At 40.7% G+C, this 27,745-nt stretch overlaps 1 protein-coding gene across 6 annotated transcripts in view; it reads left to right on the top strand.

Annotated features, from left to right (window-relative positions):
* Mak (male germ cell associated kinase) overlaps positions 1–20,710 on the top strand; it is a 53,639-nt gene extending 32,929 nt beyond the window's left edge. The window contains exons 9-16 of one of the 6 annotated variants that reach the window (XM_076857903.1): positions 3,193–3,365; positions 3,660–3,683; positions 4,314–4,332; positions 7,091–7,196; positions 12,783–12,914; positions 14,839–14,841; positions 16,260–16,364; positions 20,556–20,710. In XM_076857903.1, coding sequence (XP_076714018.1) covers positions 3,193–3,365; positions 3,660–3,683; positions 4,314–4,332; positions 7,091–7,196; positions 12,783–12,914; positions 14,839–14,841; positions 16,260–16,364; positions 20,556–20,710 — 717 coding nt within the window. Of the gene's footprint in view, positions 1–3,192; positions 3,366–3,659; positions 3,684–4,313; positions 4,333–7,047; positions 7,197–12,782; positions 12,915–14,668; positions 14,744–14,838; positions 14,842–16,259; positions 16,365–20,555 lie in introns of all 6 variants that reach the window. The other 5 variants (XM_076857901.1, XM_076857906.1, XM_076857902.1 and 2 more) reach the window with 5 other exon arrangements.
* The last annotated feature ends 7,035 nt before the right edge of the window (positions 20,711–27,745 follow it).

Below are 27,745 nucleotides of genomic sequence, written 5' to 3'. Positions count from 1 at the left end.
TATTATACTGACCTGAACTCTGGTTTTTCCCTGGCTTTTAATAAAAGCTAAACACTCTTCTAGAAAGGCTGTCTTTTAGGTAGAGCTGAAAATAGCGCTTACCTTACCTTCCCTTTCTCCAGGAGAAACAGCCCTGGTTCCCTCATGAGCTCTGCATGTGATGTCATCCACTGACAAGCCTCCAAGTCCCCTCCCATCTTCTTCCTGCCCAAGCTAGAGCAATGATGGATAGGGAGGACAAACAGGATGTCTGCAATCACAGGCCCACTCGTGCCACTGAGGGTTACATCCTTTGATGAACTAAATGTTAATGTAATTTAATATTTCTGTGCTGTTATTTGTTTTATTGGGGCAGACAATGAACTGGTTTGTTTTATTTTCTTAGAAGAAGAATTGATGCAATCTGAGAGGGAAGGAAAGGAAGTGGATATGTTGAGCAGCTACATGTAGAAGTAGCTACAAGCCAGGCACGATGCTAAGCCCCTCCCTGTGTGTGCCTTCTCACACAAGTTCAAGTACCAATAATAACCTAACACTAAATTTTTACATAGCTAACAAGTTCCAGAACTGGATTTGAGCATTGTTTCAACTAAAACTTTTAAATCTATTTTTTTTATACATGCTTCTGCGAAATCACGTTGCATACCTCTGCTTCGGAAATTTGATCTTTAGGATTGAGAAAGTTGCAGGACCTTGCTTTTACCTCCCAATTTTCTAATTATGCTTGAGCCCTTACTTTTACTTTTCAGTCTAACCATTCTATGCAGCTTGTTGCCAGGTACAGATCTGTTTTTTTGTTTTTTTCCTCCTCTATCTTCATGATGAAAAGAATGCAGTGAGCCCTGAGCAGGCCACTAGAACCTTCTAGATTAACACTGATCCTTGAAATGGTACTTGTCCAATGATTGCCCCTTGTCCTGACCCACCTTTGCTTCACTACTACATTGTATTAGTAAAGATATGAAACATTCTGTCCCCAAGTTGAATGAAGTCCACACATACCCATCTAATGAATTCATTGCTTGCTTTTTATGAAAACGGTGGCCTACATGATCCACCAGGTTTTTTTCTTAGTTCTCACAAACAGATGACTTTAAAATCTTTGCCCTCATTCTATATCAAACTTACTGATGTGATATTTGCAAAAATCTACCTTCTACTTTGAAAACTGAAATGAAAACTGTTTATATTCGCCCCTTTGCAGTCTTGTCAGACATTCAGGATTACTTGGGTGTCATTACTTGTTAACTTGTCACCATTCAGCACTGGTACCTAACCCAGAGTTCAAATGAAAGGAGCCCAGAATGCAACTAATTGTAATCTTTCTTAACTCCACTCATCTGGACTTCAGATGTTTTCTTCTCTGCAGTCTGGAGATTGTTTTCCCTGGCCACGAAAATAACAGAATAGAAACTGGCAGGTTCCACTGCTTGCCATCATCACGTGGTGCTATGGGTTCACGCAATAGCCCGCCCATCCCCTCCCAGCATAGCTGACCTTCCTTCCAAGCTCTGTTCCCCAATTTTCAGTTGCCTTTGGGATTTTTCAGTTCATATGTCTCTCTTTAAATTTGTATGAAACCAGTTCATTGTCTGCCCCAAATCAGGACTCGTTCCTCATTCCATCTTTCTGTTAATGGTGCCACTGTTCTGAGACACTCAGACTCAGACTTTTAAAGCTATCCCTCCCACTTCCCTCTGTGCCTTACGATTATATTCAGAGCCTTTTAACACAAACCTGAACGCTGTGCCTTAACCCATAGGTATTGTCTTTCTCACATAATTTGAAGTTGGGTGGTGGCAACCCAGAGCTCCTGCAGCTTCCAAAGAAGTTCCACCCCTTAGCAGGTGTCTTTCATGCCTCTGGTGGCAAGATGACTGTTGCTCTTTCACGTGTGCCTCTGCACTTGGGAGAGGGAATCATGAAGGACACTAGAACATATTTGTCTCCATGTCCCCCTCCTTAAGGCTGTCCCCACTTGAGAAGGCCATTAAGGCTTTGGAAAGTGAAGTCACTTGCCCAAAGAGACACAGTCAAGTTTTGGTTTCTGGATCCTTTACATCAATAAAAAGTCATCCAGATCCTAAATATGGAAGTCTTTCCTCCTCCTAAATTCATATTTCTCCTCTCTCTGAACACATGTCATATTTTTTTGCTACCTATTTTTGTTAATGTTTTTAAATGTGCACGTTATCTCCTTAAATACATTCCCGTACTGCAGGGCGATGTCTCGGTCAACAGTGCACCACAGTATGATGGTGGCCCTGGAAGATTATAATGAAGCCAAAAAATCCCTGTTAATTTAGAATGTGTTTGTGTTTTAAGCTAAGTATTATTGCAAAGAATCAAAAGAGTTTAAAGATTTTAAAGTTAAAAATGTTATAGTAAGCTAAGGTTAATTTATTATTGAATAAAGAAAAATATGTTTTATAAATTTAGCATAGCCCAAGTATACAGTGTCTAAAATGTCAACGGTCATGTGCAGTAATGTCCCAGTCTTCACATTGACTCTCCACTCACTCACCCAGAGCAGCTTGCTGTCCTGCAGCCTCTGCTCATGGTAAGTGTCCTAAACAAATGTGTATCATTTGTATCATTTTTTAAAATAAACCTTTTAGTTGTAGATAGACACAATACCTTTATTTATTTTTATGTGGTGCTGAGGATTGGAACCCAGGGCCTCACATGTGCTAGGCAACGCTCTACCTAGCCCTGTATCATTTTTTATAGTATATTTTTGTATCTCCACATCCCTTTTTTTGGTGCTGGGATCTGAACCCAGGGCTTTGTGAGCACGTGCTCTCTTACTGAGCTACACCCCCAACCTCTTTACTGGACTTTTCCTATGTTGAGATGTATGTAGATACACAAGTACTAACCATTATGCTACAGCTGCCCACAGTACTCGGTACAGTAGCGTGCTGTGCTCGTAGCCTAAGAGCAATGGGCTACACCTTACAGCCTACCTGTGTCGTAGGCTAGACCATCTAGATTTGTGTAAGTCCCTTCTGTGATGTTTGCACAATGACAGAATCACCTCAGGGTGCGTTTCTCAGAATGGGTTCCCGGCCTTAGAAGACATAGGACTGGATGAAGGCTCCTTGAGAATGTGACTCTTAGTGCCTGAGAGACTAGCTTGTGTAAAAGGCGTTCACAAAGGACTGAGGATTATGATGACTGATTTTCCCACAGAAGCCAAATGGTCCACTGGCTCATAAAAGTGCTAGAAGGCGTTGGGGTCAGACTATCCTCAAGGCTGGAGACAGCTGGGAAGAGTTTGAGGACTGTGATTTTGGAGCCTCCCATTCCAAGAAGCCAAGCATGGGTGTTTTCAAAGAAAAGAGGAAAAAAGATTCTCCACTTCGGTAAGATCTCAGTTTTCTCAGGAAAAAATATTTTTACCATGCATCAACTTTATTTTACTCATTTCCTTTTATGAACTACTATACCATAAAGGACAAAGAGGTAGCTTAACATTCTCTTCTCTGAAACACGAATCTTTCTGCTTACCTCTGAAAAGCAACAACAGTAATGGATGATGATTTGCATGTGTGTAGGGAAGGGTTACTCTTCAGCTTTCATGATGCTCTGGTGCATTTATTTTTTTGAGACAGGGTCTCGCTGTGTTGCCCAGGCTGGTCTCCAGCTCCTGGGCTCAGCCTTCCAGAGCTGGGGCTACCTGTGCCTGCCAGCAGGCCCAGCTCACTCTTGGTCATCATTACACCCATTTGAAATTCCCACACCAGTGTGCAGACGCAGAACACCATGCACAGAGTTGATGGTTTCCTCTGATGGTGTTCAGATGAGTTCTCAGTTTCCTCTGTGTTCAAATATCTTTTGACCATTTTCTGAACCTTTTCTGAGAGTTAAACATCTCTAGCAGTTCCTTTTCTTTCTATGATTTATGTTATTATTATTTAGGTGATCATTATTCAGCTTTGAAGTTAGTATGGGTTAAATTTTAGTGAACATTTTGGGGAAATACTTTGTTTTCTTCATCTTTGGACCAGAAGAGGAATAGGGAGAAAGTGTCCTGAGTCACCTATTATCTAATAGCTTCTTAGCACTGTGCAGTGCTGAATTCTTCACCTGGGGCAGGGGGAACACATGTCCCAAAGAGTTAGATAATGAATCTCTAAAGGATATTATGTATGCTGGGATCATTCTTAATCAATTTCCAGATCCTCAGGTTCATAAGTCCTCTTCCTAAAATACATAAAATTGAGGGAAAAACATTTACATTTAATCCCTCTCCAACTTTAGGCAAGAAAGTTCCCCCCTCTAAAATATTTCCGGTCTTGCACGGCATTAAGATGTAACAACTTTTGGGGTGTTAAACAAAGGGAGAAACCAGAAGCCTGGTGCCTGCAGTTCAAGAGGCTTTCCGTTGTTCCTTATGTTCCTAATGTGGTCCCCTACGTTAGAAATAGAGCATTAAGGCAGCGCTCAGTGGTGCATACCCATCATCCCAGGTACTTGGGAGCCTGAGATGGGGGATCACTTGAAACCAGCCTGTGCAAAACATTAGACTCATAGAGAGAGAGAGAGAGAGAGAGAGAGAGAGAGAGAGAGAAAGGGGGAGAGAGAAAGGGAGCGAGAGAGAGAGGGAATGGGTATTTTAGCTTTTGTTGGAAAGCATAGTGATTTGAAAACCCTGGAGCATGAGGGGTTAGTGTTGAGTATTCTTTTAGATGTACTAGAATGTTCTGTAGGACTATCTGATTTTGCAAAATCCAAAGATAAAAATTTTGCATAATTTTTTTGATGATTCAGAGTGTGTTTTATGGACCGAAGTGGTTAAAGCTTAGTTAATTGGGGCTGGGGTTATGGCTCAGAGGTAGAGCGCTCGCCTACCATGCGTGAGGCACCGGTTCGATCCTCAGCACCACATAAAAATAAAATAAAGATATTGTGTCCACCTATAACTAAAAAATGAATATTAAAAAAGCTTAATTAATCAAGTCATGCCATGAAATACTTTAACTGTAGTCCACCCTCCCAACGTTCCATCTTCTACGTATAATTTTCTATCTACTATTGGCAAGGAACAAGAAAATAAATTTATTCCATTTGTGATGAAAATCAGATGGTATAGATAGAGATCAAATCTTGAAAATGTGCAGTGATTTGCATAGTTCTCTTTTTTAATTAGCTGTATCTGGGAGCCCAAGTGTTTGAAGAACATTGGTGGTGCATGTAGATGACCTGAAAACCTTTTAAATCTACTTCATTTTAATTTTAGCTGAATTTCTTCATGTTTTTTGAGGGTGGTAAAGGTCTGAAGCAAGACCTAAGCTAACATCTAGAATCTGCCTGATTCTTGTAAGGGAACAATTGGTTAATTTTCTCAACATCAGTGATCCCTTTTCTCCTGAAATTCTTTAGTAAAATAAAAACTGTATGACAATAAAATGCTCATGTGGGCATTTCTTCCACATTTTTATTTTCTGGTACCTTTTAGTGGTCCAATACAACTTTAGGCATATGGTTATTATTAATAATATGATACCATTTCCCTAAACTTTTCTCATAATTTTTTTTTTTTTTTTTGGTACCAGGGATTGAACCCCCAGGGACACTCAACCACTGAGTTACATCCTTTCTTATTTTGAGACAGGGTTTCCTAAGTTGCTGATATGGGTCTCAAATTTGCAATTCTCCTGCCTCAGCCTCCCAAGTAGCTGGGATTATAGGCATGCACCACTGCATTGGGTTATTCATAGTTTATTTACTCCACTAAAAATCTCTGCAGAAGAGGGCCCTGATATTCAGATAGGTTGAGTAACTTACCAAAGATCAGAGGAGGCTTAATTCAAACCCAAGGTCTTCCCTCACTGATGCCACACCACCTCTTACACAACGGAGCCCACATACCTGGTGAAGTGAACAGCCTTGCTGTTCCCTTCTCAGAGTCTCAGACAGCTCGGGCTTCCCCAGCAAGAATGCAGGGTGCCAAATACTAAAGTGTGAACCTTTTATTTAACAGTTGTCTTTTAAAAAGTGAATAAAAGCAAGATACTTATATTTCTATTTGTACCTGTAGACATGTATACTTGGTAAACTTTTATTGAATATGTAGTAGGTACTAAGCAAAGGTCTAAACATGACTTAGCCTGTCCTCAACCCATCAAATACACCACAGCAGAACAAGACCTTCAAAGACCTGTAGGACAAGGCAAGAGTGTCCTGGTGCCACTGTGAGGCAACCACAGGAGCTCCACGGTTCTGCCTGTGGACAGGTCATTCTGACAAGCAGTTTTGAGAATAGGAGAACTTTCCTAACCAGAGTGGCTGAGGGGAGGGAGAGAATCCAGGACCGGGGAGGTGTTCTACTGCAGTCCTCCCTGTGACTAGCGCTCCCACACGGGGGGTGGCCCAAGTTCAGAGGCCAACCAAGTCAGTGTCCCTTGCCCACGGGTGGCTTGATGAGTAGGTTGTGGCAGTGTGGATTTCTAGAGAGTAGCCAGAGATGCTTGGAGGTGGGGACCGGCTGGGAGTACATGCAGGTCCTGGCAAAGTAAGAAGCCAGTCAGAGGGTCGGGGAGAAGAGGTCAGTCCCGAGGCTCCGCACAACCCAGAGTGTGCGTCTCAAAACAAATGACAGCCCATCCTCAGGTAGTGACGGCTGCCTTGTGTACTGCGGTGTGGTCAGGATGGCCTTGGGAACGAGGCAGAGCTAAGCCTGGGAGCTGAAAATCCTCAATTTCCACATGGAAAAGTGGCTCTTACTGCCTTCCTGTCCAGCTCACCACCGTCCCACATTTTGAAAGTGCAGCAATTTCAGTAAATATAGATACATACCATACACAAGCAAGTTGCTGCTCAGTTATAAAGCTTTGTGTCACATACCATCTAGTATCAGAAACAGTTCTGTGTGCCAGCCACTTAGTCTCTACACAGCAGGGGGCTGTCGTCAGCATTCCTATCAGCCAGAGGACTGGGCGCAGCCTTCAAAGTGAGTCGCTTTGGCTGATTTGAAAGGATGCAGAGAGTTAGGGGAGAACTTCTTGATTTGGGCGTTATAGCCACCTTCTGTTGACTTTCAAGGCTCCCAGAGGCAGTACCCTCAGGCTTCCACCACTCCACAGAGGAAAACAAGAGCTTACCTGCTGCGGTTCACCTAAAGTCTGATTCCCAACTGTCATCTGCGTCAGTGGCTAAACAGTACTACTTGAAACAATCAAGATACCTTCCAGGTAAGTAGAGAAAATAAAACGTTTATTACTTGTAAAAAAAAATGTGTCTCATCAAAATAGTCTGATTCTTGTAAGGATGGGATTAGAAAATTCACTCCTCCCAGGCACGGTGGCATACACGTGTAATCCCAGTGGCTTTGAAGGCTGAGACAGGAGGACTGTGAGTTCAAAGTAAGCCTCAGCAAAAGCAAGGTGTTAAGCAACTCAGTGAGACCCTGTCTCTAAATAAAATATAAAATAGGGCTAGGAATGTGGCTCAGTGGTCAAGCACCCCAGCGTTCAATCCCAAGTACCCCCCCCAAAAAGAAAATTTACTCTATAGTAAAATTTTTATCAATGTAAGACATGAACATGGTATTTGCTAGGTTTTTACTATTCATAGTGATTCCTTTTGAAAAATTGGAAACTTTTTTTAGGAAATATATTCTTGACCTAAAATCCCTATTCATTCTCATTAAGTCAAAACTTGAGAAAGACTGCTATTTGTGACCTTCTATTTTGGTTCTTGAACTGAGAAAAGAGTTTTGGAGTTCTAATTTTCTGCACAGAAAATCTTCATGTCATTACGTTATGAGATGAGAATCTGCCCACTATGCCTTTGTAATCAGACTAAAACTGTCAGTCATCACTCAGGATGCTTCATCTTAGATTCCTAAAGAGTCCAAGAAAGTCATGGTTCTCTCATGGGCAGATACTATACAGAAGCTTCTAGAACCCCACTCTGGTCTCAGGGTAGCTTTATTGTTAGTTTCTCATTCAGGATTTTCTGGAGGAGGATTAAGACCCCAGAAGGACTCTTCTCTGCAAGCTCCCCAAAGCTGGATACAGATTTCCCACTTAGCCAAGTATAGCATTTATCAGCTGTTTTACAAACGTACTTCTTGGATGACTAAGACATTTCCTGACTTTCCCCATTTCTTTTTTGTTGACGACCCTTTTAACTGTGCCTCTTAAAAATACCTGTGTTGCAGACATTATGTGGCTTACTCATTTCAAGCAGTGTATATTGTAGTGCTGGGGATTCCCAGTGATGGAGAAATAAACACTACTCTCATAGAGCTCGCCATCTTGTGTGTGTGTGTTTGTGTCGGGGGGCGGGCAGAGAGAGAGGTGTGTGTGTGAACATACACTGTAAGAAACAGTGATGGAGTGATGGTGCAGAGGAGGGGAACCAAAGTTGACTGCAGGCTGGGGAGGAGGGGTCTGAAAGACAAGAATTTATTTAAGAACAGAAGGTTTAACATCTGAAGCTCCCTGAGCTGAGGGGAGAGCAGAATTCAGCCTTTAGGGCAGGGGGCAGGAATTTGCATTTTATCCCTGGTCCACTGCAGGCCTTTGGGAGGACTTCAGGAGGTGAGTGGCACCTGATGTATGTGTTAAAAAGACTGTCTGCTGTATAAATAATAGACTACCCAGGGACAAGAAAAGCAGCAGGGAGCTGGGTTGGGAGGCTCCTGCAGTCACCTAGAGAAAGACAATGATGACTTAAAGGGTGGAAATGGACTTGCTGGTGGATTGGAGGTGGAAAGTGAGAGGAAAGGAGCTTGAATCTTGGGTGGACGGCGGAGCCAGTACTGAGATGGGAAGGACTCAGGAGGAACAGGTTTGGGTAGGGAAGAGGCTGTGCCTCCCATTTGTGGGGAATTGCAGTTGAGATGCCTGGGAAACAGACCAAGGAGCGGTGGAGTGGGAGTGGAACAGAAGAGCCTGGAAAAGGTCCCAGAAAAACAGCTTTGGGAATCACCAGCACGCAGGCAGTCTGTACGTCCACAGACCCAGACAGGATCGATCACCCACCAAGAGACTAGGGGGGAACATGGGCTTTCCTGGGGAGGTAGGGGAGGAAGAGAACAGCCAGCCAGATGAGGGTCGGAAAGCCAGAGAAGGTGGTTTCCAGAGGCCAAAAAGGGGAAATTCATCAGAAAGAGTAGTTTGCTGCTGAGCAGCTGGATAAGGAGGGATAGAAATGTCTAATTAAATTTGACAGTGGAGAGAGAGGTCCCTGGTGAGCTTGAGTTAGTTTCAATCTGGAAGTTAGACCCAAAAGTACAAAGAACTGTTTGAAATCTAAACCTGTCATACAGATGGCGTGCTTTGTCTTGAAGATGGCCCCTCTGCGTTGGATGAGGTTAGAAGGGAGGTTGGAGGGAGATTGTTTGAAGTGTGGGTTGAAAGCAGGTGATGGTTGAGGAATTGGAGACTCTTAGATAGCTTCTGTGGCATTTAGAAATGAACCTAGGATGGACTGCAGGGGCCATCAACAATGGAGACCTAGAGCAGGTCTGCAGGTGGCTGGAGATGCTCGCTTGAGAGGGAGGAGTGCTAATGTGCTGGAGGAGGGGCTGAGTCAGGGATGGAAGCCCTTAGGAAGGCAGAGGCCTCAGACTGAAGGCCACAAGGCTTGGGGTGCACTTTCAAAAGCAGCAAAAACACTTGTATTGTAATCTCTGGGTACCGGTGGATTTGTAAAGTTTGGTGTTGAAACCGTGAGAGTTCTACTCAGCCTGGATGGGCAGGGATATGAGAGTCTCATGGAAATACACTCTGTTTAAATAAGATAGTCCACTTCTCTGACTGAAATTTCCAAATCAGTCTTCTGACTTATTGAAGGGTGACTACCATACATTGTTGGCAGAGGGTAAGTGGGCCCAAAGCACACATTTTCATATTCTGCTTCCTAATGGGATTTTCAGGAATATATTTCATGGTATCTAAGACCTGTCTGACCATTTATTTTTTAACTAAAAAAAAAATCTAACAAATTCTGCAAATTCCCTGGGGTCAGAAGTATGGCTATAATTGACACTTAAAAACTAGACTCAAAATTACAAAAAATTGCTTAAAACCTAAGCTTGAGCTTTCCTGTCACCCGACTGCATTCTTTACCTTGAAGATGGCCTCTTGGAAGCTGGAAGAGGTTAGAAACTAGAACTGGGCTCAATTCAGTCACTTGGACAAACATTTATTGAGCACCTGTTGTGAAGCAGTAACCATGCAGAAGATAAAACCCAGATAAGAAGTAATCCTTGACATTTTAAATCCATAGTTAATTTCACAAGTGAATGTCTTCAGGGATAAAAATATCATTGTGGACTCTTCTTTACCCTAAAACCAAGTATAAAAGGTCTTATTAAGTATCGACCTTTAGGACTATGAGAGCTCTAGAAATGTACCGTATGATTACAGGACAGCATGATACTATAGCCCAAGAACTGGCAGATCTGTGACACTGGCCTTCAGGGAAAGAACACAAGCATGCGTCATCGTTACTGACCTGCTACTGACCAGCTGTGTACTTGGAACAAGACTTTGAGATTCAGTTCTCTGTTTCTTTCAGTGGGACTGCATTCATCCACCAGTTTACCCTGTAAGCCTTGGGTACTTCTTTATCACAAGGGAGTTGCAAATAGAATACGCAATGGAATGGTCTCAGTGGTACCTTCTGGTGTCACCCTCTGCTCCAAGATCCAGTTGATGTCACCACTGCTGCCAGCAGAGCAGTTTACTCCATAGCACTTTTGTTGTTGTTGTTGCTCTAATTATGAAAGCTAATGCATCTCTCTATCCATTGTACACAAATGGAGCACAGCTTTTCATTTCTCTGGCTGTACATGCTGTAGAGTTGCACCGCACCACGTGTGCAGTCATACACGTACCTAGGATGATGATTAAAACCCTGGCTGGTGGATCCTTGTCTCTCCCCACATATCACTTACCTTCTTCCCTCCACCTATTCATTCAGTGTCCTGTGGCACTTCTGTATTTGCCTCTTAACATGACACACAGTCCTGTGAGACCTGTCCCTGTTCTGCTCTCCAGCCTCCTGTCGTTCCACACCCTGTTCTAGCTGCGCCCATGCTGCGCTGTCTCTTGAGTTCTCTCCCACCTCAGGCCTTCAGCCCAAACTGCCATCTCTCCCTGACCTCCCCACCCCTGGGTCAGGATTCACAGTTCAGCTTAAAATTGCTTTTTTAAAAGAAAGACTCAGTTGTCCTCTTATTTACCTCCCTCACCCAAGATCCTTCCAGAAAATATGCATACTGCTAACTCCCTATTTAATTATGACTGTACCCGTCTCCCTCACTAGGTCATAAGAGCCCAGAGAGTAGGAACTGGTCCATTCTGTTCATTGCTTTTTCCCTAATGCCACACACACTGCCTGGCATGTGGCGGGTACTCAGTGAATATTTGCTAACTGATTGTAAAACCTCCTGAGAGGCAAGAGATGGTCACCATGTGATATGCATCAAAGTAATATCAAATTATCTTAATGTCTGCCTCTTCTTGTTAGGTATATAGGTGTCCAATAAAAGCTAATACACTGATAAATAATTTACAATTCTAGGATATATTTCCAATAAAGTTGTAATCTTTATCTTAATTAAACCAATTATCTTCAATAGTGTATGAATCTACTTTTTAAAAAACTATTCAAGGATGTTAAAAAGTTTAACTGGATTAAAATAAATAAATATTCAGGACCCATTCTTTATGGAACTATATTTATGTATACCGGGTCTCTTAAAGAGATTTTATATTTTTCTCTACCTTGCACTTGTCTTTTTGAGTAAAGGTTTTTGAATATGACTAACTGCTACCTACTGCATCCTTATTTATTGGGTAATTTCTTATTATATTCTGTTTGTAAGTGTTTTATTAGAAGCCAGAATCCACAGGCACTATATCCTATAAGAAAGGGACATGATTTGGCCACCAGGAGTGCTTCCTTGGAGAACCAATGACAGGTGGCTTTTGAGGCTCAGTATTTCTGATTTCAAAACAGAATTCTTGTGTATCTTCTTCATAACTGTGAAGCCTTCCCAGGAACTCCATTTGTGAAAAGCAAAAGCTTGTACTACCTGGAAAGTCACCACTTCCTAAATTACGGAGTCCTCAGTTTGATGTCTACACTGGCTGATGACAGCACCATGGGCACCTAAGGCGGTGGCAGCACGAGGTCTTCAGCATCTCGAGAGTGCCACTGCAGACTCCCGTTTTCAAATCTCTTAGAAACACGTTAAACAACCAACTTCCTTTGACTTTGAGTACCAGAGCCCAAGGTTGTCTTGACTTCATAGATTCAGCAATTCATGACTAATGTCAACTTCCCTCTTTTCAGAGGACATTTCTAACACCTGCTCCCAGTCCACAGGTGATAAACTGTGGGTCTGATGACATCCCTTGGACACAGAAGCATCTGGCAGGCTCCATTCATGTCTGCTTTGGAAGTCCCTGGATTGCCCTGAGCTCCAGCTCTTATGTCTGTCCCCCAGGATCTGCCCTAGTGTACAGAAGCGAGTGAGTGACCTGGAACTGTCTTGGTTTTGAAGAAAAATATTTTTATGAGTCATTCAGCAAGAAGGCCAAATATTCATTGTTACTTGCGCTATAGCAAGTATGTTCTGTCTGTGCTCAGATGTGTGCCAAGCGCTTGGGATCATGTTAGGGTTCATCGAAAGCTACACATGAACCTAAATTTCTCTGTTCTGTACATAGTATATTTAGTCTTCGTTTGAACATGTGTATTTTTCCTTCAAGTTTATGATCACATGCTAATCTTTGAAATGACTGTTTTGTTCTTCTAAGGTGTAAATCCCAAGAATGTATCCTTCGTAGCTAGCGGAAAGAATATAAACCCATATGCTTGGAATAATCAGCTATTTCCTAAGTCTCTGGGACCCATTGGCACTGAATTTGCTTTCAAAAGGAGTAATGCAGGTAATGCAAAAATAGATTTAAAATGTAAATGTACGTAGTCTGCCTTCTACAGATGTTTGCTTTTAAATACACTGCACCTACCTTCTTCCAACGGAGATGGGTGTGGCCGTGCAAGGGATACACAAAGCTTATGAACTATTGAGCACAAAGAGTGCTAAGGGGAATCATTTGCCAGAACCTCATCTTCCATCTGGGTTCCTTCCTAAACGGATCTGCCTTATTGGCGGGGTGTTTCTGAATTCTGCTTTACAAGAGAAAAGATTCTGACTTTTCTATTTCCCCCAATGTAAAACATCTGGGGTGCCAGTCAAAGGGACACTTTGATATGTTGAGGTCAGAGTTGAGAAAGTAAGTATCCCAGATACCTGTGAAGCAAATCCTTCCTAATGGCAGGGGGTTTCTAGTTTTGAGCTTTCTAAAAATTAAAGGGGAACCTAATTGGGTTGTTAGTTGACAGGTAGTCCAATCCTTTTATCTGAGCTATGATTCTTGGTCCATAAATCTGAAGAGAGTACAAAGAATATATCGGCAAGGTTGTCACAAAACACCCTTCATTCCCTTTTGAGTTAAAAGGTTTCTCAGTGATTCTGTCTCCATAAATGACAGAGACAAAGAGAGAGACAGAGACAGAGAAGTAGTAGCACTGGTATTGGAGCCCATGAGGTCCCGACAACAAATATTCATTTGCTGAAACATAAGCTATTTGGAAAAAGTCTCATCTTTCTTATTAAGAGATGTTTCTAAGAAAACTTTTCATATTTAGTTATCAAAATTTATAATACTCATCTTTTTTAGTAATTATGTACAGTGAATCATTGCAATTATAACTAACCTAATTCAGACTTTGTTTCAGGTTTATATGGATTTTTGAGTGATCAATTTAAAGACTTTTAAAACTAAATTATATTTGGATAAAAACTGGAAGCTGAAGTATGAATGAAAATATAAAATGTGAAAAAAGAACTTGCTCATGTATTTTTACATCAATAATATGGGCATGAAATCACTATGGTCTTTAGATTTCATTGGTTATATTTAAAGGAGAAATACACTGATTTTATGTGGATATTGACAATTACAATATGCCGGCGGTGACATCTTCTTGCATGCCGGACCTGGTGGTGCCTGCCTGTAATCCTGACTCTCAGGAGGTTGAGGCAGGAGGATTGAGAATTCAAGGCCAGCTGGGGCAACTTAGTGAGACCCTGTCTCAAAAGTAAAAACATTTTTTAAAAGGAAGAAAAAGAACATCCTCTTCCTAAACTTAGGATGAAAAGTTTTACATATCAACAAGTGTGTGAAGAGGTATGGAACCCTTAAAAACGTGGGTGGCATTGGACCAAACAAGTTTGATGACTGCAGTTTTCATGAGGGAGCAGTCCAGTGAGGTGTTCTGATTGGACATTGACACACCTAGACTTTCCACAGTGTTTTTAGACTCTGAAAAGACTCACCCATCTGATAAAGCTGAGGTGTCTTACACTGGGGGCCTGTAATTAACTTATTTTTTCTCGGGTATATAAAATGACATTCACAGAACCAACCATTTACACAAATCGGTTAGAATGACAGCTTGAGTCTCAGGGAAATACACACCTGGCATCAGATGAAAGCCGTGACGACACAGAGGAGTGTCTTCCCATTTCAAGGGCTCATTCTGGATCTTTTCATTAATCACCTGATTGATTTTCCCTGCTTTTCCTGTAACATTCTCCTTACCATTCGCTCTTTCTTTCCACCTGCCTTCTCTTTAGAAGAAAGCATAATTAAACCAATTGAAAAACTATCATGCAGTGAAAGTTTTCCTGAAAAGTTAGAGGAGCCACAAGGTAATTTCTGGGCTTGTTCTTTGACTCTGTCGCCTAGTTTCCCTCTCATCCTCCACCCGATCCCATCAGGACAGGCCAAGGTGACCAGCTTTCAGCAGGTGGTTCAGGCCGGGGAGAAAGAGAAGCATTTCCTCTCGTCTGTATTATCTTCCTTTACTAGTTGGGATTTTAAGACTGACTCACTCTGAAAAAGCTCTATGCTTGTCTTCTTAAATTAACTATGGCAATTTATAGAAATCAAGTAAATAATTCTATTGAAAAGAATTAAAAAGGGCTGGGGATGTGGCTCAATCGGTAGCGCGCTCGCCTGGCATGCGTGCAGCCCGGATTCGATCCTCAGCACCACATACAAACAAAGATATTGTGTCCACCAAAAACTAAAAAATAAATATTAAATAAAAAAAGAAAAGAATTAAAAGAATATTTTCTAATCTTGTGACCAGTATTCCTTTAATATTTTTTTGATTCTGACATTCCTATCTTGGGCATTAGCAACCATTTCAGTCAAGTTAATGGAGATGGTGGATTTCATAGGGAGCTGATGTCACTGTTTTCAACAATGCCAACCACTAACTCCAACTCAAAACTCTATGGCTCACAGGACTTCAAATAATAAGCCAAAATAATTTAAGAAGACTTAACTTTCTGTTCACTTTTTTCCTCAGCAGCTTCTTTCTGCATTTCGTAACTGCTCCTGCGTTGCTTTTAGTGTCTGATGTGTCCCTCTTTTGTCTCTCACAAGCTTTTCTGGTTTTGGACAAGTGATTTAAGCTAATTTCCCCATCTATAAAATGGAGGAAAGCCTGTTAACTTAGGCATTACGATATAACAGTAATGTCACACAGTAAGGACTTAGGAAGTGTTCAATGGTGAGAATGAGAACAGTTGATGTGTTCTGATGCTACTACTGAATACCATCATGGCTTCAAACTTCTCTTCCAAAAGTAAAAGACAGCGTGATTCAAAATGTGTACCAGAGGTGAAAAGAAAGGTCCACAGTGGTGATGGTCACCACGATGTTGAGGACGGACACTGAATACCAGATTCTGTGCTAAATGCTTTGCATGCATCTTATTCAGTCCCTACAACAACCTTAGGAGCATAAGTCCACTTCTAAGAGTCTTACAAAATGAAAAAATGGGGAGAACACATCAGGGACAGGGCTTCCTGGCAGGAGATGCAGCCCCATGTTAAGAACTAGCATCATAAAGCCTGGTGTGTTTGGGGTGAACTGAACACACCTTGGCCTTGACTTGGACTTCTAGCTCATTCCCTTACTAATTGTGGGAACCCAGGCAAGTCTCTTAGCACTGCACAACCCGCTGTGTGTATACTGTACATCTGAGAGGGTTGTTCTAGGGAGTGAATAAGTCTCTGGCAAGTGCAGCACAGTGCCTAGAACATAGCAGGTGCTCAGAAAATAACATTTAGAAGTAATGGGGGTAGTAGTCAAAGTTATTCTCTGGCACCCTAAAATATTCACCTTCTGACTCTGAAACTTTGGATACGCCACTAGGAAATCTTGGAAGTTACAGTACTTACAATCCTTCCTTTCTCAAAAAAGAAGTGGGGTCGGCTGGCCAGAGGATCCACTTAGCACCTCTCGGTGCCACAGCCTCAGGTAAGAGCAACTCAGAGGTGGTTGAGCTTTCTGAGCAGAGCAGAGCTTTTAAAAGTTCAGACAGTCACTTGTTCTGAGTGAGACTGTTCAACCAGTGTCACCTTATTACGGAGTTCTAGCTGGTTCTGTCAAAATGTTCTGTTTTTCTTCTAACAATATGGTTTGAAAGTCTAATAATTAAAAGAAGAGCTGCCTCTAATTAAGTGGTTACTGTCTGCCAGGCACAAAGGGCTCTCTGGAATTGTCATTTAGTCCCCAAAGCCACCAGGGGGTGTGGTGCTCTCTTTATGAATGAGGAAATTGACCTAAGCTACTTTCCCAAGGTCACACCCCTGGTGGAGCCAGCACAGAAACTGGGCTTGTCACCTATCATTCCAGCGACTTGGGAGGCTGAGGGAAGGGCACTGCAAATAGGAAGCCAGCCTCTGCAACTTAGCAAAGACCCTGTCTCAATATAAATTAAAAAATAGGCTGGGGATGTAGTTCAGAGGTGGTGCTCCAGGTTAAATCCTTAGTACCATGCAGACACACAAAAAGAAAGAAAAGAAACAAGTGGGCTTATCCATTTGCGAAGAGCGCGCCTTGCCAACACCAGGATGTGATAGGAGGCATGGATCAGCGGTCTCCTGCCGCCCGCCCCTGGCGCAGAGCAAAGGCTTGCTCAGTAGCGTGCACTTGCCTTGGGGTCAGGGCATCTCTGCAGCTCCCTCAGAGGACAGAGTCCATGTGGCAGAACCTTCCCACCTGGCCTTTGTTGGGTGGCAGTGTTAGGTGAGCGAGGGTTTGTTCCTCCATTCTCCAATGTCACAGCTAACTGAGTCACATGCTCCCTGGTGGCATGGCATATGACAGCCATGTGCAGAGGTTCACTCTTGAAATCTGTGCCTGAGCTTCCCCAGATCTGGCTCTGAATGTTCTTTAAATTATTTTAATCTAAAATAGATATCCTTAGTGAAGCACCTAAAATAAGCATAAGCAGATAATCAGAAGTTGGGTAAAGACACTAGATGTCACCTATAATCTCAGTGGCCTGGGAGACAGAGGCAGGAGAATCACAAGTTCATAGCCAGCCTCAGCAAAAGTGAGGCGCTAAGCAACTTGATGAGACCCTGGCTCTAAAGAAAATACAAAATAGGGCTGGGGATTGGCTCAGTGGTCAAGTGCCCCTGAGTTCAATCCCTGGAACAACAACAACAACAAAAAAGTTGTCCTTTCATTTACAATTTGGCCCCCAGGGTATTCTCAGCCTATCCTAACCAGGACTAATCAGGATCATATACTGAAACTATGGATTCAAATTTCCAGTCTTTAAAGTTCACACTATTACAGCTCAAAATGCAAAAAAAGCAATGAATCATTTTAACTTTTTCTTACCATATTGTAAAGTCTTAAAGAGTACTCGGTTGCTTTATCTGTAAAAATAATTGTTCCTTTACCTCTCTGCTGAAACAAATCTATCTATATAAGTAAACACTTTCTATATAACAGTCATTTTTAGAATTCCTCAAATAACTTAAGGCCACCTTTCAATGAGTCACTCACCATGACTTAACAGCAATTTTTAATATAAAAGCAGAAAATCATGTCAAAGCATTCTGTTATCTGGATACCTGCTCTTAGAAATTGAGTGGGTCTTAAAAAAATCTATAAGATATTCAAGGCCTTTATGTATTTATTAATTCTCAGATTAGCATGTGTATTCCTGTTTTCATTTTTAAAGTAAATACTTTCTCATAATTCTTCCTCTCTTCATTTACTCTGCTTATCCTATTTTCCTACAGACGGTGATAGGAGGAGAGGTAAAACAAAAAGAAGTAAATATTGATCACTCTCAAGTGGTCCAGGCAAATACTTAGGAAAACACTGTTCTGTAGGAGACGTGTCTTCCAGTCTGCCCATTGGGTGGCAGTTTCCCACAAGAAAGTAAAACCAGGTCATTACCATATTTATTCGACTTTTTTCTCTCCTCTCATAGTCTCCCTCTCTGCTTTTCTTCCTCACCCTCAAGTTTTGAGAAGAAAAGTCAAACTAATCTCTCCCCACAAACTTCCTCATACCTCCTCATCCCCTGCTTTGAAAGTAGCAACAGGAGTGGCGAGGAGTGACTTCTGACACAGGCACCAACGGGTGCCCAGGGCCTGGGCTAAGCACTCTGTGTACACTAGCTCTGTTACCACAGGCTTCACCCTGGTCTCCACCGTACAGAAGTTTTATATCTGATTTATATCATGGCGTTGATAAAATTCTTTGTAGCCCCTTTAGCATTTTCTACTAAAAGTTAAATGCCCTTGGCAGAACAAATGCAATTTTTATAATAAACATGATGGGGCTGACTGCCCGGCTCCTGGGAGACCGTGACATGCAGGTCACGGTCGAGCTGGGCGTGGAGGCATTTCTGGCCCTGCGGTGATGTTTGGCTCTGTTGTCAGCTACTAGGTTCTTCTTGAAGGGTGCTTGAGTCCTGAAACACTATGATTTCTAGAAAAGGAATCTTAAATCTCAGTACTTCAAGTTTCTTGGCAAAACGCTTTCCTTTTCTAAGAAGTTTTTAAAAAATGTTGGCCTGAACACAGTTGGACTTAAATGCATTTAGGACTTGACAGAGGCTGTCAAGACCTGGAAGAAGGCTTTTCTTTTTGGCACTTTTCAAACCCCTCACTTCTAACCCAGGAACCTCTCCCACTATCTTAAGACCATGTTCCCTTTCCCCTTCCCTGAATCGGGCAGGCTTATCATCTCTCCTTTTCCCTCTACTCCCAACCTCACACCCTCTCTGCTCTGCCCACGGTGCCATTTTGACCTGTGGCCCTCTTGGGTGAGTTTGATCATTTAACTGATTGATGTTTTTTATGTTCCACTGATTACAATGAAAGGGCTTTTCTTGGAAAACACGGTGCCTTACATATTTCCCTGTTTTTTTTTAGCCAGCTTCTGAATGACTTTGAGAGATTAGACTTCCTAAAAGTGGGATGAAATACTCGACAGCCCAATCATTTGGAGAGCTGTTGGCCTCCAGCCCCAGCCAATCTACACAGTGGTCAGGGCAGCTTTTGGTCCAGGGCATTCTGCACTCATGCTTTGTTCACTGTAAGCTGAGGTTAGAGCCACGTACTCACATGGTTTGCTCCTGCTACCCAGTGTTACAGTAAAGTGTAAGAAAAACAAGGGAAACCATGCCGGTAGGTCTGATAATGCTCATGTGAGGGGTGTCAAATGCTTAGATTCATTTCAGTGTATTCCCAGAATGGCAGCTACTAGTCAGTGTGAAAAGGTTCAATCCCAAATGGAAAGACTGAGCATCCCGCAGGTAAAATGCCTATGAAAACTGGCTCCTAATTTGAAGTAAGGAATGGGTAAGAGAAGAATGTTCTCTGTAAAAATGACTTATTGTTTTGTCACTTATTTGAGATGTTTAAGCAATTTTACCTTATCAATTGTTGAGATAACAAGTATTTAGCAGATTTGAATTTTTTTGCAAAATTTTAAGCAGTCAAATTCATAAATAAAACAAAACTTGTGATTAAAGGTCTGGGATTCTAGAACATGTCATCACTTAAAAGAGTTGTGTTATGACCCATAATTTTCCCAATTAAAAAAAGATGAAGTTTTTTTTCTAGGCATGGTGGTGCACACCTATAATCCCATCTACTTGGGAAGCTAAGGCAGGAGAATCTTAAGTTGGAAGCCAGCTTGGGCAACAGAGAGAAACCCCAAAAAAGAAAAATGAAGTTTCTTAATTCTAGAAATCATATTTTCATTTTTTAAAAAAAATCTATAATAGGACCTATATGGGTACTTCCATGAAGCCAGGGTTTTATAGAACCCACAATTCCAAATATATTTTCTGTAATGATGCTGCTTCTGAATATTGCATTGTGGGTACTGCTCACTGACTTTGAACCAGGAATCTCTTTTCTTTCTTGAATGTTGCCTGTCTTAATGTGAACTATTGGAAATAGAGCAACAGCAGAATGATAAATCAGAAATGTTAGCTCTCAAGCTACTGAAAATCCTAATAGTGCCACTGTACTACTACAATTTTTGCTTTTAAAATTAGAAAAAAAATCTCAAATCTTAATCTTTTAAAGGTAAATTTGAATTTCTCCCATAAAATGAAAAGATGAACTGACTTGTTTTTAATTTGATAATCAAATGAATAACATTCTAATTTCTGATTCTGATTTCTTTCAGAATATGCTTGGAACACAAAAACTGGCCGGGGGCCATTTTCAGGACCTACCTACAATCCTACAGCAAAAAATCTAAATATCTTGAATCGTGCACAGCCAGTCCCTTCAGTGCATGGGAGGACAGACTGGGTGGCCAAGTACGGAGGCCACCGGTAGGACCTCTGGTGGGAACCCATAGCATTGCTCCACAGAGTATGTGCAAGTCCCTGACCTTGGGAAATGTCTAGAGATGTCTATTTCTACTGAGATCTGGAAGAAATACGCAATAGTGGGTACTTCAAAGAGCAAAAATCATCTCCTATTTTCTTTCCTGGAAACGAAATGCATTTTCTTAGCATCATTGCCCACAGTGCTGATATGTGGGTAGGACTTTACAAAGTATTGAATAAACTATTTGCCAAAGTATCAAGTATTTGATCTACAAATTAACAGATAGTAAGTACAATAAGAAGCTTCTTTTTAAAAAATGCCTCCAGAAAATAAGTGTTTCAAGTGTTGATTTTCCTTTGTTGTATATTGGCCTCACAATGTGATATTTTACCACTTTGCAGTGATTCAGCTGAGAGGTTTTTTATTTTGTTTTTTTCCTGGTGGTGAGGCGGACTGCTGTGAGCTGTGAGTTCTGGGTCTTGCTTGGCTACTGCTGTGCTCTCCCACTTTGGCAATGGCAGGACTGTAAAATTTTTTTTCTACTTTGACACTATGAGCTCAATGGCAATCCCAATCTTGAGCAGTATGTTTCCTTGGAAATAAATTTCCACTTAACATAGAAGGTGTCTTCTCCACTAGATCTTAGTGGAGAAAAAGCCCAAGGGCTGTGAGTTCGTGGCGTGTCTGATCCAGTGGCTTAATGACTTCACATTGAAAACGTCAAGGTTCTCTTGTCATCGCATCAAGAAAGTTTTTGAAACTGGGTTTGATGCTTGTTCATGTGACTTGCAGAATACTTTTTTCCATGTTCCTACCACAGGCAAAGATGAAGTGGGCCAGCCGGTCCCCAAAGCAGCCTTTGCCACTGCAGGCCCCTGACTCGGCTTTGACCTTCGAGTTCGCTCGACAGAGCAGATGCATTCAGTTGCCATAGCAGTGGTTTCACTTAGTACAGCTTTTTTCTTAGTTTTATTCTCAAATTGGTTTTTAAAACAGACATTTTGAACTTAGGGGGCTATTCTTTTTAAACCTGCCACCTTATGGACTGGACATTAGTACTGTATATTCCTTTTCAAAAATAATGTTATCAGCTGCTGACATTTTTATGTATTTTATGGCTTTGTAACAAATGTTAATGTAACTGGTATAATATTGTGGGCATTATCCAAAGGCATTATAAAATAATGATATTTTTGTATAGAAGATTCAACTGTTCAGGTTTCACATGCTGAAATCTAAAGGGCAACATACCTGTCAGTAATGGTTATATGTAAAGTTTTAATGTCCCCAAAGCTAATAAAAATTATTTTGTTTCTGAAAAACTAAAACTCTGAATAGATATTTAAAGAAATATGGCTAACTAGTGTTTTCTTTACATTTTTAAATTTTATACCCTGAGACCTAAATGATGTTGTTTTTATTAGTAGCCTTTTGGGGGGGGCAGTTTTGTTTATAGAAATATTCATCAGAAAGTACAAAGGAGTGCCCATGTATCCCCTCTTCCTCCTCCTGTCTCAGATATGCCCTAGTAACATCTATGTCACTGTGGTATGTGTTACACTGATGAGCCAATATTGACACAATAATTGAAATCCATATTTTGTGTCAGCTCTTCATGTTGTACATTCTTAAGTGTTTTGACAAAACGTATAATGTTATGTATCCACCATCATAGTACCATGCAGATGGTTTACTGCCCTAAAACACTCCAGTGTTCTACCCAATCATCCCTCCCTACCTCCCCCCAAATTCCTGGCAACCACTGATCTATTTACTGTCTCTAGTAACCATTCCATTTTCAGAAGGCCATATAGTTGGAATCATATGTTAACTTTTTTAGATCGGCTTCTTTCACTTAGCAATATGCATTTTAAGTGCCTCCAATAAGCTTGAGAGCTTATTTCTGCTTATCACTGAATAATATTTCAATGAACAAATGTACCACAGTTTATCCATTCACCTACTAGAGGATATCTTGGTTGCTTCCAGATTTGGGCAATTTTGGATAAAGATGTTATAAACACTTACATGCATGTTTTTTGTGTGGACATCCATTTTCAGCTCATTGGGGGAAATATCAAGGAGCATGAATGCTAGATTGTGTGATAAGACTATGTTTAGTTTTGTAAGAAACTGCTAAACTCTCCTCCAATATGACCATGATATTCTACATTCCTGCTAGCAATGAGAGTTCCTGTTGCTTTACATCCTCAACAGCATTTGGTGGTGTCATTTTTCTGGATTTTGGTCATTTTAATAGGTATACAGTGATGTCTCATTGTTATTTTAATTCACAATTCTCTAATGACATGTTTTGGAGCATCTGTTTACATGCTTACATGACATCTATATATCTTCTTTCATGAAGTGTCTGTTCAGATCTTCTGGTTAGTTTTTAAACGGGGTTGTTCATTTTCTGTTCAAGTTCTCTTTATATTTTGGGAAATAGTCATTTATCAGATATGTCTTTCGCAATTTTTTTCTCTTAAGTCTGTGGCTTTTCTTTCTTGACAGTGTCTTTTGTAAAGAGGAAGTTTTTATTTTTAGTAAAGTTCAATTTTTTTTTTCATGGACAAGTACTTTTCATGCTATACTTAAAATATCACCACCAGGGTTGGGGATATAGCTCAGTTAGTAGAGTGCTTGTCTTGACAAGGCACAAAGCCCTGGGTTCAATCCCCAGCACCACCAAAAAAAAAAAAAAAAAAAAAAGTGTCATTCACCAAACCCAAGATCACTTATGATTTTTCTGTGATGTTATCATTTGGTATTTTTATAGATGTGTATTTTACATTTGTATAAATAGATCTGATTCATTCTAAGTTAATTTTTATAAATAATGTTAAGTTTCTGTGTCTTCTTTTTTATATCAATGTCTGGTTCCAGCATCATTTGTTGAAAAGCCTACTTTCCCAATTGAATTAGTTTGCTCTGTTGTTAAAGAATAATTGGCTATATGTATGTGGGTCTATTTCTGGCCCCTTTCATTCTGTTCTGATCTGCCTGTCTTTCTTCTCATTAATACCACACCATACTGTCAGTTCTCTGACTTTGTTTCTCTCCTTTGATATTGTATTGATAATCATGGGCTTTTTGCCTCTCCGTATAATCTCTAGAATCAGTTTATCAACATCAAGAAGATACCTTACTTGGAATATTGACTGGCATTAGGTTGAGTCTATCAACTTGGTTAAGAACCGTCATCTTCACCTTGTGTCTTCCTAGCCATGTACATGGAATCTCTCTCCATTATTTGGGTCTTCTTTGATATCTTTCATCAGTTTTCTAGTATTTCTCATATGGATCTTGTACATGTTTTGTTAGATTTATACATAGGTGTGTATGTGGGAGTTCTTGGTGCTAATGTAAATGGTGTTGCATTTTTAAATTCAGAGTTCAATTGTTCATTGCTGGGATGTAAGAGAGCAACTGATTTTTTATATTAATCTTATATTCTAATAATTACTAGTCCCAGGAGTTTCTTTGTTGTTTCTTTGGAACTTTCTACAGATGATCATATCATCTACAAGAAAAAAGTGTTTTATTACTTCCACTCCAGTCAGTATACCTTTTATTTCCCTTTCTTGTCTTGTTGCATTAGCTAGGATTTCTGGTGTGAGTACTGAGTAGAAATGGTAAGATTTGGGGCTGGGGATGTGGCTCAAGCGGTAGCATGCTCGCCTGGCATGCATGCGGCCCGAGTTCGATCCTCAGTACCACATACAAAGATGTTGTGTCCACTGAAAACTAAAAAATAAATATTAAAAACACTCTCTCTCTCTCTCTCTCTCTCTCTCTTAAAAAAAAAAAAAAGAAATGGTAAGACTGGACATCCTTGCCTTGTTTCTTATTTTAGCAGGAAAACATCTCATTTCTCCCTATTAAGTATGATGTTGGCTGTAGAATTTTTGCAGACATGTTCTATCAAATTGAGAAAGTTCTCCTCTATTCCTCATCTTTGGTGGTGGGGGAGGGGAGCTTGTTATGAATAAGATGTGCAATTTTGCCAGATCCTTTTTTCTGCATCTATTGATGTGACCATGTGATTTTTTGTCTTTAATCTGTTGTTATATGTTGGGTTACATTAATTTATTCTCAAATGTTCCTCACATGCCTGGTAAAATCCCACTTGGTCATGCTATGCAATTCTTTTTATATATACTATAGGCTCAGATTTGCTAATATTTTGTTGGAAGATTTGGTTTATAGATGGAGAGAGAGAGAGAGAGAGAGAGAGAGAGAGAGAGAGAGAGAGAGAATGTGACAATGTTATTGGCAAGTTGGTGAAATAAGGGAAAGGCATAAGGGTGTTTATGAGAACTGCTGAGACTTTTCAGCCAATTTGAAAATTTCCAAAATAAAATATTAAAGAATACAAATATATAAGGCAAAGATCTCATAAGTATGGGGGAAAAACTGCATGACCTATGATCAGAATGGGGGGATTGTCCCAGAGAACAGATGACCCAATCTCAGTCACCTGAACATGAACAACAGAACAAAGCTTGCCAAGGCATGCGGCATACAAACCCTCACCAGTCATGCTCTTCTCTCACACGTGAAGCATTCACAAAAATGTGGCCCAATAGTAAGCCACAAAAACTGAATTCCCCAAAGTGGCCACGTTTTCTTTCCACAAAATTACTAAACTAGAATGTAATAACATATAATTGATTTAAAAGTCAACAATATTCTAAGCACTCGATTATTTAAAATGGAAAAATAAAAGATGGAATGAAAACCCCTTCAAAATGGACAATGACAGATCTCTATATTAAAACATGTAAGTGTAGCCAAACAGGCCTGAGATAAAAAATTACACACTTGATCCATTTGTGGAAAAATAGGCATACTGAATATGTTAAATTTGAGCTTTTTTCTCAAATAGAGTTAACAGACAGTAAAAGGTTCGGCTTGGGAGGCTGAGGCAGGAAAATCACAAATTCAAATTTAGCAAGGTCCTGTCTCAAAAAATAAAAAGGGTTGAGGATGAAGCTCACTGGTTAAGCACGTTGGGTTCAATCCCTGATACCAAAAAAAGTAAAAAGATTAAAGATTAAAGTCTAAAATTTTTTTGTCAAATGTTTATTTTTTAAAATATTTATTTTTTAGTTGTAGTTGCACAAAATACCTTTATTTTATTATTCTTTATGTGGTGCTGAGGTTCAAACCCAGGGCCTCGCATGTGAGAGGCCAGCGCTCTACCACTGAGCCACAACCCCAGCCCTAAAATAAAAAACTTTAAAGGTGGATTTCAAACCAGTAGTAAAAGGCGCACGTGCACACACACACACACACACACACACACACACACACACACACACACAGTCTGAGAAGGTCAAGAGGAGCCTTGGGAAACAGAAACTAATACAACGTGGCGCCCTGAAGCAGATCCTGAGGAGAAGCAGGGTATTAGGCCTGGGGTGTAGGTCAGTGGGAGAGCAGGTGCTTAGTATGTACAAGGTAAAGTATTAGTTTAAAACTAAGGAAATCTGAATGAAGTATAGACTCTAGATAAAAAAGACTTGTCATTAACTGTAACACGCAACGTACTATAATGTAAGATGTTCACAATGGGAAACTAGGTGCAAAGTACCTAGGAGTTCTGTATAAATTGTCTCAGGTATTCATTAAATCTATAGCTATTCAAAACTGTCATTTTTAAAAGATTTAAACAATCTGTCCAGCAAATATTTACTGATGTGGCTTTCTCCTAACGTAGTATGTGTGGGAATAACAAGAGGGTGGGTCCGCATGGAACATATCCTCAGGCAGGAATTAAACACACAGAAGCTGCATATTTACAAATTATCAGAGTGCTAGGAAGAAAACAGGACTTTTTCTTAATATTTATTTTTTAGCTGTAGTTGGACACAATACCTTTATTTCACTTATTTATTTTTATGTGGTGCTGAGGATGGAACCCTCTCATACATGCGAGGCTACCGCTGAGCCACAACCCCAGCCCCAAGAAAACAGGATGTTATAAAGAGACTAGAGGAGGGATGTCACACACTGAGAGTCCTCTGAATGGCTCTAAGTGCAGGAGTCTAATTACACTTCACACACACCTCTGCCTGTGGAAAGAATGATCATAGGGCCAAAGCTTGAAAATAAAGAGTCCTATTAGAAGCTTATTTAAGACCCAAGTAGAAAATCCCAACTACTATGTATAACTATAGAGCTCTAAGCAAACAAACAAAAACAAGTAAACCATGGAGAGGCTTGAACTTGGGTGCTACAGTGCTGTAAGAGTAGTCAGAGTAAGGCTTATGTTGAGGCTACTGAAGGAAAGCTATTAGTTTTTGGTGTTGCCATTGTTCCTTGCTGTTTTAAAGAACTTTATTATTTGTTCTTATAGATTTTTAGTTGTTTGTCTTGGATTTTCTAGCAGATAATGAACAACCTACTTAAAAAAACAAAATATCTTTTTTTCCTACTGTTCATTTGTACCTCTCAATTAGTTCTCATTTTATTGCTTTTGTCTCATGTCTCAAGGACAATGGCAAATCTTGACAGTGACAGCAAAAACCCCATTATTTCTAAAGTTTAATATAAAGCCAGAGGACTCAATAAAGTATAGCTAATAAAATCCTAAGCGAGCAGGACATCAGCAAGGTGTTGAACTAGGACGTCTCAGGCTCCCCATCACCCCTCAGAAGGTTCAAGTAGCAATCATCCAGAACGTCGCTTTGAAAACCCCACTACATGTAAACATGCCTGAGACACCCACAGGGCCTGCAGAACAGGATAAAATCCACATCAGAAGCCTTACCCTGCCTACTCCACGGCTCCCTATGCCTCATGTCAGTGAGACCAGGGCAAAGGAGAGGTAGCTCATTATCAAAGAAAAGGCAACAGGTAGACAACACTTCCCACTGACCCTTGCTAACAGCCTCCAGGGGAGGGGAAGGGTCGCGCACTTTCCAACACAAGCAACCACCCGCTAGAAAGCTCTCTACCTGTCTTTTGATCACATAGGCATGAGAAGAAAGGAAACCTAAAATCTAGAAAGGGCAAAACACCCCCACTTCCTGGGGC

This window comes from Callospermophilus lateralis, chromosome 6 (genome assembly GCF_048772815.1).
Source record: "Callospermophilus lateralis isolate mCalLat2 chromosome 6, mCalLat2.hap1, whole genome shotgun sequence".
NCBI classification, from domain to species: Eukaryota; Metazoa; Chordata; class Mammalia; order Rodentia; family Sciuridae; genus Callospermophilus; species Callospermophilus lateralis.
This window is presented reverse-complemented; position numbering and strand designations above follow the sequence as displayed.